General features: G+C 32.9%; 1 protein-coding gene across 3 annotated transcripts in view; it reads right to left on the bottom strand.

The window, feature by feature from the left end:
- The window catches only part of LOC150094744 (protein ABHD13-like), a 90622-nt gene that overhangs the window by 38265 nt on the left and 36187 nt on the right, over nucleotides 1–16170 (bottom strand). For all 3 annotated transcript variants that reach the window (XM_090411242.1, XM_090411241.1, XM_090411244.1), the window contains exons 3-5: nucleotides 15404–15504; nucleotides 7226–7479; nucleotides 4770–4874 (exon numbers count right to left, since the gene is read on the bottom strand). In XM_090411242.1, the coding sequence (XP_090267368.1) occupies nucleotides 4770–4874; nucleotides 7226–7479; nucleotides 15404–15504 (460 nt within the window). The remainder of the gene's footprint in view (nucleotides 1–4769; nucleotides 4875–7225; nucleotides 7480–15403; nucleotides 15505–16170) is intronic.

The raw sequence follows: 16170 nt of genomic DNA on the forward strand, positions 1-16170 counted from the left end.
TTTGAATTTTTTATTATGTTTCTTCAAACTGTCACTTATTGAAATATCTTTTTATATGCTGTAACAAGACTCAAATCTAATGAATTGCATGCATGTTTCATCTGGAGTTACTATGTGCATTGTCATCAGTAATTACTTTTCATCATACCATATTTGTAACTTACATAAGTTCATCATCATCAATTTCCTGATATGTATCATCCAGGAGTGTTCAGGCTACTATGTGCTACATGATTAAGTTTACATTATTATAATCTCCAATTTTCTCCAAATTAGTCTATTACTTGTGCACTCCAATATTGTCATATCTAACATTTCTGAATGAATCAATCCACCTATACTTTGATCTTCCTCTGGGTCTCTTCCCTTCCATCTTGGCATCAAACACCTGTTTTGAGAAACTTTTCTCACTCATTCTTTTTATGTGGGCACACCACCTTAGATTATTTCTGCTTACACATTCTTGAATGCTAACAATATCACGTTCCTTTCTAATATCTTCATTTTTAATATGATTCTGCCATTGATGCCATCTGTTCACTCTCCTAATTTTTCTCACGATCCTCAATATCTGTGGTCTCTAGTCTTTGATCAAGTGCTTTATTTCTAACCCAACTCTCAGATCCATAACTTAAAACTGGTTTGAACACTGTCTTGTATATTGTTAGTTTGGTGTTTTGGATAATTTCTCTCTTAGTCCATATAAATTTATTCAACTGGCTCCCCCACCACACCAGCTTTGCTTATTCTGTTATCTATTTCCAGATTTAACTTGTCATCTTCACAAAAATGTGCCTAAACAGCTGAAGTATTTGCCCTGTTCTATAGGCTCTCCATTCAGAATGCAGTTCATGTGTTCAATGTTTCTGCCTATTTTCATAGTTTTGGTCTTTTTATCGCTGATTTTCATGCAAATTTGTTACAGCTGTTATTCATAGAGAATCCTGGAGACTTTACTAGATGTGTTTAGGAGTACAACATCATCTGCATAAAGTAAAGAGCTAAGTTTGATATCGCCAATTCTAATATCAGGCCTAATGTGGAGGTAATGTGCACCCTTGTCTTACCATTGATTTTACAACAAACCATCTTCCCATATTTCCTTCAGTTCTAACCATTGACTTACAGCTTAAATACAGACTATGTATTTTTCTGTATAATGTTCCATTTACTCAATATAGCTATGTCTTTTGAATTAATTCCAATATATATATCTAATTATAATTTTATAATAATATATATAATTTTATGCTATTCAAAATAAAAAGAAAATATGCTATTTTTTAAAATTAAAATGATTTTAAACCAAAATAAATATAGTCTGCACACAGTTGAGAGAACTGTAGCTGGCAGAGTGCCAAGAAAAGTCAATTCATGTTGAAGAGTAAGAATAAGGGATGTATAAATTCATCACCAACACATGAAATCACATGATTAGAAATATATACACATTTACACAAGAATAATATTTAATTTGCCAAATATTTTGGTCTGAATATTACAGACCATCTTCAGTGGCTACATAGGAATAGTTTTAAAAAACAAGGTGGAATACGAACAATTGATCATTCACACATAGAACAAAATACTCATTTGCAAGGCCTCCTAGGTTTTATAGTCTACCTAAAATACACAAGACAGATATTCCTCTTCACCCTATAGTGGATTGTATTGATTCTCCTACTTATCGCATAGCCAAATATCTATCTAAATTATTGAAATCGCACATTGGCAACTCATACTCTTTTTTGAAAAACTCTTCTGATTTCTTAAATAAATTGAAAAACATAGCTTTACAACCTACAGATCTTATGGTTAGCTTTGATATAGAATTTTTATATACGAATGTACCTCTCAAAGAGACTTTAGAATTACTTGCTGATATCTTCCCACAAGATATTATAAAGTTATTTGATTTTGTAATGCACTCTGGATATTTCTTATGTCAAAACAAATTTTACAACCAAGTGGAAGGAACAGCAATGGGAAGTCCACTCTCTCCTGCTCTTGCCGACTTTTATTTGGAACATCTAGAAGAAGTACTGTTCTCATCTATATTCCCTCAACCATCCTTTTGGGTTAGATATATAGACGACATCTTTGCTGTATGGCCTCACAACAGAGACCCCTTACCTTCTTTTTAAGCAGTATCAATTCCTTACATCCTCGTATAAAGTTTACCATGAAGATTGAAAAAGACAACAAGTTATCATTTTTAGACGTCCTTCTCATCTGTTCACCTTCAGGTATTCTTACAACAACAGTTTACAGAAAACCACCTTTCACAGGTGGTTATATTCTCAAGGCATCTGCTCATCATCCTTATCAAAAAACAGGAATCATAAAATGTTTAATCCGACGAGCCAAAACTAATTGTTCAACTTCTCATTTATTACAGAAAGAACTTTTAACTATCAAACATCACATGAAACTAAATGGCTTCTCCGAAAAGAGTACACATCTTTTCAATTATTACAATCCAACACAGAACAGCAAAGATTCAATATGTCAAGTTCCAATTCCTTACATTTCCAGGATTTCAGAACCAATTTCAAGAATTCTGAAGAAATATGATTTAACAGCCACTTATACACCTATTAACAAATCATCCACCCATTTTCCTTCATCTAAAGATAAACGCTCAACCTTGTCTCCTGGTGTGCATCAAGTTCCTTGTAACTATAATTTTTCCTACTTTGGACAAACTGGACATTATATAGAAAAAAGAATTTAAGAGCATCAATCATCAATTTAACACAACAAACCCGAGAAATCTGGATTAGCTCAGCATGGATTAGAAACAAGCCACAACATCCTTTGGTCCAAGACTCTCCTCCTACACAGATGTTGCTACAAATTTGAACATTTATTTAAAGAAAGTGTGGAGGCCTTACTTCAACGTCCTAACTTGAATCGTAATGAATGTATATCTATATCAAAAATTTGGGAAAGTTTAATCAGGATAACACATTATTTTTTTATTTAATTTTTATTATTTTTTTAAATTTCCTATATTAGTCTAATGTTATTTAAGATTATTACATGAATTTCTGAATTAATATCTTTAATTATGACTAAAAATGTTTACTCTTCTAATACTTAGCGATATGACATCACGCTGCTCGTTCTATCTGTGAATGATCAATTGTTCGTATTCCACCTTGTTTTTTAAAACTATTCCTATGTAGCCACTGAAGATGGTCTGTAATATTCAGACCGAAATATATGACAAAGTAAATATTATTCTTGTGTAAACGTGTATATATTTCTAGTCATTATGTCACAAGTATCGTTAAAGAATGAAATCACATGCTTTAAATGTAAAATTTTCCAACTGTTATATAAGCAAAATAGTTACCACTTTAAAAATTTGAATATTCATAAAAGAAAAGCTAATTTTCTGACATGTAATAATAAATACTCATCCCACAAAAAAAGATTGATGACCCTATTATCAGAATGGATTTGCCTTCTTCTGCCATTTCACAGAAGTGTCTAGGACTCTCTCATCTATGGTCAAACTATAAGTGCGATTACATGCCGATTTTTGATTCTTCTGAATTGACTGGGAAAAAAAGATGTTTTAACAACTGGTATAGTTTTAATATACATTCAGTGATTAAAATATAACAGTTATCCCTCTTTCTAAATAGACTTTAGAATTAACAACACATAGCAGACACCAGCTATAAATTAGGAAGCAGATTTCTTTCTTCGGGAGAGAAGTGTGTGCATAATTATTATTGTGATCTGAGTGAATTCACTCGAGTGATTACAGTGCAACTAGATGAGTCTGTAAAAGTCTCTCAGAAACCACTGTCCTGAGGATGGACATGCACAATGGTATCTCAGAAAAAGATCAACATTGGGTAGCCAAAAACAAATGATTGCTGCTAGAGGCAGATTGAAGAACCAACAGGTTCATGAAGTTGAATAGATGCTCCAACAGGATACCACATGTCATCAATGAATGGGTTACAGAAATTTTCATCTCAACCTTAATCAGAATCTCAAGAATATAGTGGAAATGTTCATTACAAGGACCCATCATCCAATAAATCTGGTGAAACTAATAATTCATCACTTCTGCTTTGGGTAGGATAGCTGGAGTGTTTCTGAAACTGCATAGTCATGCTCTGGCATATCAAGACTGTTATGATGGCTTACAGTGGATCAACATGCCATTAAGTGGGTACTTCTAATAAAATGGCCTCTCAGTTTATAACTAATAAATTTCAATGAATGATTACTAGTATTTTCACTAACACAAGATCACACAGGGTTCTTACAGCATTACAGGGAATCATGATAGTAGCTTGGGAAAACAAATAGGTACAAACTACTGCATAACATCCATAGGATCTACTTTAGCTTTCAGAATGGGGACAGGTCATTGCAATGATGAATATACTGCCATGCCATGGCATCCCTGAGAGAGAGACTATACTTTAGCAAGAATGGTTTCAATTTCCACATTTAATGTGTTCTCCCCTGCCCCTCAATTATAGGTCATGTGACCTTATTAATAATGAGGAGGCTTGTAGCTTTTATGCTATTCTCAACAAGTAATAGTTTTGGAGGGACAGATCACGTACTGAGAGCAATATTTAATATTCCTGCTTGCTTCTTCAAATATATACCTATCCAAGAACTCTAATTACCAGTCATTCCAATATATATTGGCCTCATATTTATCGCTCACCCCTGGTAACAAAAATAGTAATCTGTTTAATAGTTCTGCAATATTATTTTACTAATGAAAAACTTACCTGATAAAGAGTCTGCATCATTTGAGGTGGTATTAATATGTCTGAGAGTCCAGATATAAAGAGAATTGGACAAGTAACTTTTGTTATTTTTTCTACAGATCTAAACTGAAAGAGAAGGGGAAAAAAAATCATATTACATATAAAAACTCCACTTAGAGCATGGACTAAGCTAAAGAATTATGGTATTTCATAAATCAGATTTGAAGATCCTCGTGAAAAATATCCAGCTTCAGCATAAAAGTACTGAATTAAAAATGAGGTACTCTGCATAAAAAGAAGTAAAGCCAATTCTGTTTAGAACCAGAAAGCTTATTTGAGATACAAACAGACTCTCTTGGTCCATCTGTATCTCAAACTAAAACAAACCAACTGCATACCTCACCAATTTTGCTTTATATATTAAGCCTGACAGCCCATTGAGGCCAACTGACTTGTTTCCTATAAATTTATTTTTGCTGACATAGTTAATCTCTGTCAAAGTGCCTTCTGTGGCTAGTTTTTTGCAGATAAACAAGCCACAGAAAGGAAACTACTTCCATTTCTAGATTACCGTTCTAGCTAACTCGTCACTTTTCTGATTCACGTCAAAGTTCCTGGAATAAAAAAACTACACAGAAAATGGAATGCAAATAAATAATTTACTGACTAAAATTATTTACCAGCCAATGTTTCACTAGCTTAAGTTAGTATTATCAGAGACACTTTAACAGACAGTCAGTGCAGACAGGAAATGAAATTACTACTACAACAAGGACAGTGGCACTCTTCACAGTGATTTCTGTTATTAATGCTAAAATATAGATAGGGTGGTGCTCCAAAGTCACACTATCAGTTCTGTTGCAGTTAACTGACTTCTGTCGAGTTTATGCCACTTCCAGAAAGTTTTTGATTTAAACTGGGAATTGTAGAGTAACTTGGCTTTCTTCCATCTGATGAATTGATCTTTCTTCAAGGCATGTTGTGCTAATCTTGTTGGTTGTATATTATGTTCTATTTTCTGACCAAGGTAGTCTATCCTATCTGTCCAAAATACAGATTTCCACATTGGCAGAGAATGCTGTAGACACCTGAGGAGAAAGGATCCTGGCAATCCTTGATTTGTCACAGGAAGGTGGGAACTTTATTTAGAGGCTTGTATACTGTTCTGATTCAATGTTGTTTCAGGAGAGAGCCCAGTTTATCCACTGCACCTTTCATGTAAGGTAAAGATATGGTGTATATATATAGCCGGGTGGAGGGAGGGGATTCTTTTTAAGGAGTTTGGTGAGGTTTTCATGAAGATTTAACAATATACAATATAACATATAATTAATTTTTGTATTTGCATTCTAGTTTCGATATAGTTTTTGGTTCCAGAAACTTCAATGTGAATCATTATCAGTTGAAAAGTTTAGAAAATAACATGTAATTTTATATTTGTAAAATGTTTCTTAATATCCTTTCCACATAGCATTCTAGCCTAGCTGTTTCAAACTAAAGGATATCATTGCTACTGACTGCACCACTTCTTGTATATTCTAAGATGAAAAAAATTGACATTTGTTGACAAAAAAATTTGACAAGTTCTTGAACACTCATTTTTGCCTTTTGATATACCATGCCTTCCTTCACCCAGCTTTTCATAAAGAATTAGTTACCTTAATTTATTACCTACAATCTATCAGTTGGAGAGCAGAAGTACTTTTCATTTGAGCAATCAAGAAGGAAATTAGAATGAATACTAAATTAGTCACAATTACATTTTCTTACTTTACCTAATGAGAAAGCATAAAGTAAAACGAACATGAAGAAACACTATAAATAAATATTAAGGACATTTGGTTTATGAAGACTGTGTGTGTGTGTGCACGCGCATGTGTGCATGTGAGTGAATGAAAGAAAGCACTATCATTTTCAATTATGGCCAAGTAACTAAGGCTGTGAGACCAGAGTATTATGTCTATAAATTGCACCTGTTCTGAAAGATGAAACCCTTGCTTTTTATATGAGACTAACTCACCTTCCAATAAAAAAATAATAATAATAAATAATAATAAAATAAAAAACTTACATAAACTTATAAAAGCTCTTATAAAGGTTCCTTACATTCTAGTTTCTACATAATTTTTTGGGTCCAGAAACTTCAATGTGAATCATTATCAGTTGAAAAGTTTAGAAAATAACATGTTATTTTCTAGATTTTTTTCCAACCACATTAAGGCAGAAAGTGGTATTAAAAGTGATATCAAATTTGGAGATGTTAATCTTGGCTTCACATTATGCAGATGATGTTATACTCCTAAATAAATCTAGTACAAAACTGCAGGATTAATTATAGTGAAGTTTTTATTTTCTTAACATTTAAAACAATTCATTATCACAATAACACTACTTGGAAATTTGTGTAGTTTGTTTGATATATTAATGAAGAAATATATTTCTTCTTTTAATTTACATAACATACATACAAAAATTACCTTATTCTTAAATGTCCAGTCTGGAAGATACTTGACAAAAGTCCAGTTGAATAACACTTTAGCAACATCTGGAATACTAGTAAATGTATTTTCCACAACTAAAGCAAGAATCTGTACACTGTACTCTGGGTGACTAGCAAGGTTTATGGCAACAGCTCCACCTAAAGATCGGCCAAAGAGAATTATCTTGCTGTGATCTATGCTAGGTTGTTGCAAAAGGAACTTCAAAGCAGCTTCTGCATCTTGATAAAGACCTGGTAGCAAAATTTAACAGGAAACCGACTATCACATTATCAGAAGAGCAATATGGTGCTAAATTTATTAGCATAATCATCATCATCATTATTGATATCATATGATCATTAATCTAGTCTAGAAGTATTCCAAGTACATAGCAAACACTAAACCAATGGCAAAAGAAATTAAAATATGAGATAAAGAAATTAAAACATATAAATTGATAATATTTTTAATATTATCAATTTATATGTGCAGTGATGGGAACCTGAAATTATTTTTTATGTTTATTAGAGCTCTCCTAAATCACATCATACCTGAAGACGATTCAAGGGGAGTATCATACAACTACACTCACTACTAAAGTACAACTGCCATCTGAAGATGAAGTACAGTTGACCCTTGAACTACGTAGGTCCACTTATATGCAAATTTTTTTCAATAAATATAATGGAAAATTTTTTTAAGATTTGCGACAATTTGAAAAAGCTTGCAGACGAACTGCGTAGCCCAAGAAATATTGAAAAAAATGAAGGGAAAAAAAAGTTAGGTATGTTATGAATGCAAATGCATAAAATACATGTAGATACTAATCTATCTTATCATTTATACCATAAAATATGCATAAATCTATTATAAAAAGTTAAAATTTATCAAAACTTGTGCGCACAAACACTTACAGACCATACATGGTGCAATTCGCAGTCGAGAGAAATGTAAACAAATGTAAGGATGCAATATTAAATCACAACTGCATAAATTACCTGTTATTTAATTAATTAATAATTATCTTTAAAATCTATATCTAATAATCTAATAACTAGTAGGGAGGAGGGGGGAGACCCTGCATGACTTCCCTCTGTGATGAGATTTTACTTGTCCCACTATTCCTGAATTTTACTATTATCTGTGTGCCATTATAGTACTTTCTGATTATAAAAATATAAGACTTATTGTTAAACTGACCATAGATTTTTAAATCGTACATATGTTCGTACAATATTGTACAAACATACATACAAATTAAAAATCTATGGTCAGTTTAACAATAAGTCTTATATTTTGTAACATTTTACGACCAAAAACATGTAATTTAAATACTTTCTGATTATGTAAGGTTTCAATCCTTTTTATGCAGTGTTTCTATCATAAAGTTTCTATCTACTGAAATCAAAGACTTGCTTGTAATCTATAAAGCATACAAAAAAGACTGTTCTGCTTTTGTCCAGTCAAATCTGCTCATCTCTGTAAGAAAGATTGCATCACTGGTTCCTCTTCCATCTGAATTCCGTTTGTTATTCTTCCATTGCTTCTTCATATCTTTTTTATATTCTGTTTTGAATGATTCTAAAAAAATATCTTGTAAGCATGACTCAGCAATACTGATTCTTCAGTCATATCAGAGATTTCCTCTTTTTCTAATATTAGGTTGTATAAAGCTCAAATATAGCCCTCATCTCCTCCTCCCTCCCACTGTTCTTTTGGAATACCTTCCATTCCAGGTGCCTTTACATTCTTCATTGATTTTTATCACCATGATAATTTATTCTTCTAGAATTTTTGGTTTGCATTCTGTTTTATTTGCTTGTGCGGTGTGTTGGGCCTGATGAAGATACGTTTATTTTCGAGCAACCAAGAAAAGAGTTTTGTACAGACTGTTTCTGTTGGGTTTCCTGTCAGCTTGTCAACATTGAGCATAGTGATGTGATAAGAGGAGTAGCTCTTTGTAATTTGATTGTTTTCTACAAAGTTCTGATGTTGTTTTGTTCAAATGCATCTTTGCATTCTTATGCTTTTTCATTAAGTCACTGGATCTTTTCTCTACATATTAATTTTATGGCTATTTAGCCTATTTTTGTTTAGGAGTGCCCTTTTTTATAATGTCATTGGCTTTTTATTCAATTTCAGGACAATACTGAAGTTTTATGTAGATAGATATATGAAGAATATAAGAGGGAAAATTCAGACATACCTTTGTAGGATGTTGCTGGCGGCTTCTTATTCAGTGGCATCCCGGCATGTGGCGATATACATTCATCTGCTGTTAAAGGAAGGAAGTATGATTGAAAAGAATGGGGGGGGGTGGAAAAAAGTGGGGGTAGAGCAATGCAGAAGAATTATTGGTGAAGCAAGGGGTATGTGAACTTTATGAAAAAACCTGGGTTGTTCATAAAGTTTACAGAAAATTTTCTCTACATATTTCTTGAGTAGGTTATAAGAGATTCCATTTTCAGGGATGTTTTTTTGTTGATAGCTTGCTTTTCATCTCTCTCTTTTCTCTACTAGTTCCAGAATGTCTTCAGTCATTCATGCATTGTTACTCTTTTTGGAGTAACTCAGGATTGCTGTGTCCAGCAATTCTTCTTTATCTCGATTCCAGCAGTTTCCTATGTCTTTTTCTCTTATTGCTCCAAGTTTACCTGCAGTTAGTTTTCCATACTGATGTTTGTATGCGGTTTTGGGTGCTATTTGTTTCTTTGCAAATCTGGTGTTCATTTTGGCTGTAAGGAGTTCGTGGTCTGTATCCATATCTATTTTCCTAAGGGTTTTTACATTTGGAATTGAGCTTTTCCATCTTTTATAAATTAATATATAATCAATGCAGGTTCTTGATTTCTCCAATGGGTAAAGTCAAAGTGCATTGTGGCTTTCTCTATGATAAAGCAGTGTTGGTAATAAACAGGCCATTTAATTTACAGAAATTTAGTAGAATTTCTCCTCTATCATTTATTTCTCCTATTCCAAATTTTCCCATAACATCTGTGTAAGAATCTGAATATTGTTCAACTTTTGCATTAAAATCTCCTAAGATTATCAGGATACCACTCTTGTTTCTATCATCTATTTCTTCTTGCAGGTTGTTCCAAAAATTCTGCATATTCAACTTCATGAGAATGGTCTGGTGCATGCACTTGGATGACTTTAATATAAAAGTTCTTTTCTTTTGCTTTCAATCTAATGGTGTTCATGAGATGTTCTCTCAGTATAATTGAAACCTCCTTCTGTGCTGCTTTTCCCTTCTTTCAGAATAGAAGATTTATTTTTTACTTCGGTCTACCATACTTTCATCAATCTAATGTGTCTCTGATCACATTCCATTTAAAGCATTTTAGCTCCTCATTGTGTAGCCTCAGCTCACCAGTTTTATGCATCGTTCTGATTTTCACATCTCAATGGTAAATATACTTTCTTAGAATCACATAGCCAATTTTTCACTTGTCCCCTGTGGTTCTGGGTTAGTAGCACCGGCTTCCTCAAAAATAGTAGTATTGACACTTTGATTTCAAATCCATGGAACTGTTTGGCAAGATAGTGTAACCAACTTGCCAATCCTCTGTTATACAGTGCTTCCCCCCTTATCTGCAGGGGGGTGAATGTGTTCCAAGACACCCTCCCTGCAGATAGTACCAAACCCAATATATACTATGTTTTTTCCTATACATGCATACCTATGATATAAATTAGGCACAGCAAGAGATTAACAACAACAACTAATAATAAAATAGAACAATTACAACATAAAGTAATAAAAGTTATCTAAATGTGCATGAAATCTTAGCAACCTCAATAAATAAATAATATTTTTATTACTTATTTATTTATTATTTTATGAAGTCAAGAACTTTCACCTTAAAAGGGAGCACTTTACAGCTTCTCTTTGGCATATCCGAATTGCCAACATCACTACTCTTGAACTTTGAGGCCATTATTTAGTAAAATAAGGGTTGCTTGAACACAAGCACTGTGATACTGTGACAGTCAAACTGATAATCGAGAACTACTTAGAATGGTGCACAATTTAAAACTTATGAAATGTTTATTTCTGGAATTTTCCATTTAATATTTTAACGGGCAGGTAGTGTATATGGTACAGTATGAACTGCTGGACAAAGGGGTAATTCACGTTCTAGGCAGGACAACGTGAGACTTCATCACGTTACTCAGAATGGTGTGCAATTTAAAACTTGTAAATTGTTTATTACTAAAAGAAAGAGCCATAAGACATGTAAAAGTTGCCTTAGCTACTTAAATAGTGCAAACTAAGACAATTCAGGGATGTCGAGGATTGTATTCTCATAAGCTCTCAGGTCAACTTACAAAACTTTCATAGTTTCTACAATCATTCGGCTTTGAAATAATGTTGGATTTAGTATCCACTTTGCCTATGTAATTATAAATTGTTTATTTCTGGAATTTTCCATTTAATATTTTCAGACCTGTGTAGCTCAGTTATGCCTGTGTAGCTCAGTGGATGTGGCGTTTGCACACCACCGCGCTTGGCCGCACGAAGGAAGTCTTGGTTTCGAGTCTAGTCGGCGACTAGAGGAAATTTTTCTAAGCCTTTTTTCGACCGGTTCCCGAGTTAGTCGATCTCTGGCACGGGCAAGCAGGTTTTTCCTCCCGGGAACTCGGGTTTTTCGTCCTGTAAACTCAAGAAAATCGACCGTAGAACCCACATTATTTCAGACATTAAATATATTGTGTTAGGGTTAGGCACCACGAGATGGCGGCACATTTGAGCCGTCTCTCTTCACTGCGTACCGCTTAATTAGTGATAGCCTTGGGCCATCTGTCTCTGATTGGATACCAGTGGAGATTGAACTGCCCACTCAGTCTCCAAAAAGTTAGATAGGGCTAAATGGCCTCGCCTACTCCCGTATATACGGGAATAAAAAGGCGTTAGCTGATTTTTTTTTTTTTTTTTTTCAGACCAGGGTTGACGTGGATAATTGAAACTGTGGATAGCGAACATGTGAATAAGGGGGACTATGGTAGTTGCAGCAATAACCAGTACTTGGCCGGATTACTAGCCGTTGATTAGGCTATGCGAATTCATCTGCATGCCAGAGCCTTCCATTATTTGACAACACGGTTGTTTTTCTGCCTGGCAAAGGGTACTCTACAGTTGCTGCTTCTGTAGAGAGCTTTCTCTAGCAGAGCTAGAGCTAGTGTTTATATGGCAACACTTGCCATGCCACAGTGCTGTTGTAGGATAATGTGAGGTTTGGTTGAGACAGTGTTGCTAACCCTACTCCCCTAGATCCAGTTAGAAACCATCGCTGTTGGTCCACAACTGATTATTCATCAGAGTTGTCTCTACTTATTTCTCAGCTAACCTCGATATCTGGGGATCATTCCCCTATCCACCACATGGGGATATGCTCAGTAACAGTCAGCTCTGCTCCAAGTATGAATATGTAGACAAATAGTGACAGATATCTTTTGTTCCAAAATAGTTTATCTTCCTTGTCAAAGCTCTTACTTTCTCATTTATTTTGGTCTTCTTCTTCTACTCTTATAAATAAATACAATATATAAATACCATCATACATGATATAAAGTTAAAAAAAAAACTTGAATCATAATTAAGCATTATATGTTATACTATAACACATAATCACTACAGCAAAGCCATAGGTGAGGATGAGGCAAACATCATGTTACTTATGACCAGTGGATTTTTTTTTTGGGGGGGGGGTTACATAACAGCATGACCATGCTGTTACCTTTATTAACAGTGACATGTGACAATATGGAAGCAGTACATTTAAAAATGTGTAATATTTTAATTTTTTGTGTTTAAGTAGTATGCAAAAGTGCTAAGTTATTTCATGAAATTTACATAAAATTTTAATGTCTATTGTTAAGATATTTGCTATACAAAACTTATTTCTATATTTGCTATATACAATTTTTATTAATAATTATTGTATACATTTTTCTTCATTTTTACATACTTGTTCAATAAATTTATGCTTAATAAACTGTGTGTTACACACACACACACAGTTTTTGTGTTGTGTTATATACTTAATTGCTACTCTTATTTCAAAAATTTTATCATGCTATGAATAAAAGTATCAGTAAATAATTTTTTAGTTTTCTTTTCATATCCTTTTAATTTTGAATTTTTCAATGCCAGCAAAAAATACCACACCTATTGTTTTATTAAAAAAAAAAAAGCACTGCCCATGGTATTTAGTATTTTATGAGTATACAGTGTTAATACCAGTTGGAATTACAAACAAGGCAATAAGGCATGAGACTATGCATTAATTATGCATGTGTTATCCAGCCAGTATACATTCTGTAGAATGAAAAAAACCCAACTTTGTTTCAAGCTAATATATCTTTTAAAACACTGAAAGAAATGATGGCATCCCACATATAAACCTAAATTAACACATACCACGATAAACAGAACAAATTTGATTAGCTACATAAAGTCAAATTCACCATCCATTAAGTTTTTTATAGCATCATTGTGTGTGACTAAAAAAACTATGGTAATACAAAAGCAATCCAATTATAGCATACTATATTATATACATACTAACAATTACTGTTAATATGCCAAAACATGTATACTAAGTTAAAAACCCAATTTGGAACTTTAGACTTAACAATGAGTATATTAAGGACTATAAAGTTAAAACAAATTGATACAGTTTGATATTGCAAATTTTGCAAACTTTGGGTACAGAGGATCCATTACTGTGATTCAGGATGAGTGAATGTATTAAAGCTTCAGAACTTTTTGGAAGCCTGAACTGGCTTAAAAAAAGGTCCATGTTTGATCTTTAGAGCAGGGTGTCCAGACTATGTAAAAATAAATTAAAAAATACAAAAACATATATAAAATTGATAAAAATAGAAAAAAAAATATCCTTATCCAACCCACAGTACAAAATAGGTTTGCAGATAACCTTTCATAGGTGAGAGAAACATTAAAAATATTATTTTGAATAAACTATATATGAAGATGCCTCAAGAGAGTAGTCTCCAGTTAGTCCAAAGACTGGTGCCAACTCTATACTGAACTAAATTGTACTTATGTAGTTTTAGTCAAAAATAGTCTTCAATAGTCGGAGATCAACTTCTCTCCTGAATAGCTAGTTTGACTAAGATAAGATAAAATGCAGGAGCATGGGACTTCATAAACACCAAGTGAGATAAGTTGCAGAACAATGGCAAAAGTTTGTTTTTAAGAAAGAAAAAATAAAGAAAAAAGAAAACTGACAAAATTTTGTTATTTAGTTTAAAGTTGACCTGGGGATTCCTGCAGCATATTCTATGTATTACAGAATTGTTGGAGAATTATAAATAAAACTGAATTAAAATGAAATAATGATTGTGATTTTCAAGTATAAAATTAATTCTGAAATGAATGAAGTTAATTTTTTTAAAGAAACGGGTGTAGATTTTGATCAATGCATATCTGAAAGGCAAAAAAATTATCCCCATCAACACTAATTTTGTTACTCTTCAAGTAAAGTATCCTGAATTAATGATATATTTAAATAATTTTAAAATACTTATAGAAAAGTCATGAAGTAGATATTCAAGAGTGACAGTCAAGAAATTCACAACTCATCATGTTATAAAAAGATTTGGGCTTAAATGGTTTATTGTCGAAAGAAAATCCATAGTATTTTTGAAGTGTGATTTCAAGTGGCCACTGAAAGGACAATGTGTTTCACAGACAGTAGGTTTTAGTTTAGTATGTCCTTAGCTTTTTGAGAACTGCTTAGTCTAATGACATTCCATTATATAATAATTTCAGCTTCTTGACTGTGGATCAGATTCCTGTTGATAACTAAGTAGTGTAATCTCATAGGAGAAAGATTATTATTATTATTTTTTGTTATATTTCTTACAGCCTATGACCAATGTAACATTTTCTGTAAATTGCATGTAATATAAGCAATAAAAGCTGTTGCTTATACTGAACAGAGATAGTGAGAAGGCAATTTTCTGTAGCATGTGCTGATAATATCTATAAATCCAATAAGCATGTTGCCAGCACTTAATCTTCAAACAATATATTTATCAAAACAAATTCTGAAGAGAGAATGGTCAAAGATCTTTAATGGACTAAACTGTGGTCTGTAGGATATGTCTTGCAGGTCTGATATGAAAAATAAGAACAAGGCAACATACCATCTTCACTTGGATATCCCTCACTATGTCCATATCCTCGATACTCAACCAGCAGTATGTTGCAACAGCAGAGATGATAAAGGCCTTGAACATTAGGAAGTCTAAACAGAATAAGAGAATGAAGAAAACATCATATAAGAATAACAATCCTATAAAAAAAGTTAATTTTCAAATATGTAGTACTACAAATTTAATTATTCAAACATAATACGGAAAACATCAGAAATTAACACACTACAAACCTAAGTGAGTGGTAATGAGCTTAAGGTAATGTAGCGATAATACTAAGAGAATAGGCAACAATACTAACAGAAACTATACATGTACTTTATAGTGTAACAGTATTGTTGCCCATGTCTGAAAATACCTCTCAGTAATTAAAACTAAAAACTAGCTGAAAAGGACTGTTAATAAAGCAAGAAAAATATGAGTATAGGGAAGAAGGTAAGAGAAATGAACAAATCCAGGATATAAGTAGAAACCAGATATTTTTCCTAAATTATATATACATATTTATCAAATATATTTCCATATTTACCAGACAATTTCCTAAATCATATATACATATTTACCAACCAGACTGGTAGCCAGGTTGGCCCTCCTGCTCTTTAACCAACAAGATGTGGGTTCAAATTCCATCGTGAACATGGATGTTTATCAATGCCTTCAAAGTGGTAAGTTAATTTCATTGCCTGGCATGAAACCACAATCCTATTTATTGGAGACTTGAAGTGACTCAAAAATTTCTGTTTACTTTCTAGAACTAT

The sequence above is a fragment of the Typopeltis vanoorti genome, chromosome 21 (assembly GCF_054136105.1).
Source record: "Typopeltis vanoorti isolate ZY-2024b chromosome 21, IOZ_Tvanoo_1.0, whole genome shotgun sequence".
Lineage (NCBI taxonomy): Eukaryota > Metazoa > Arthropoda > Arachnida > Uropygi > Thelyphonidae > Typopeltis > Typopeltis vanoorti.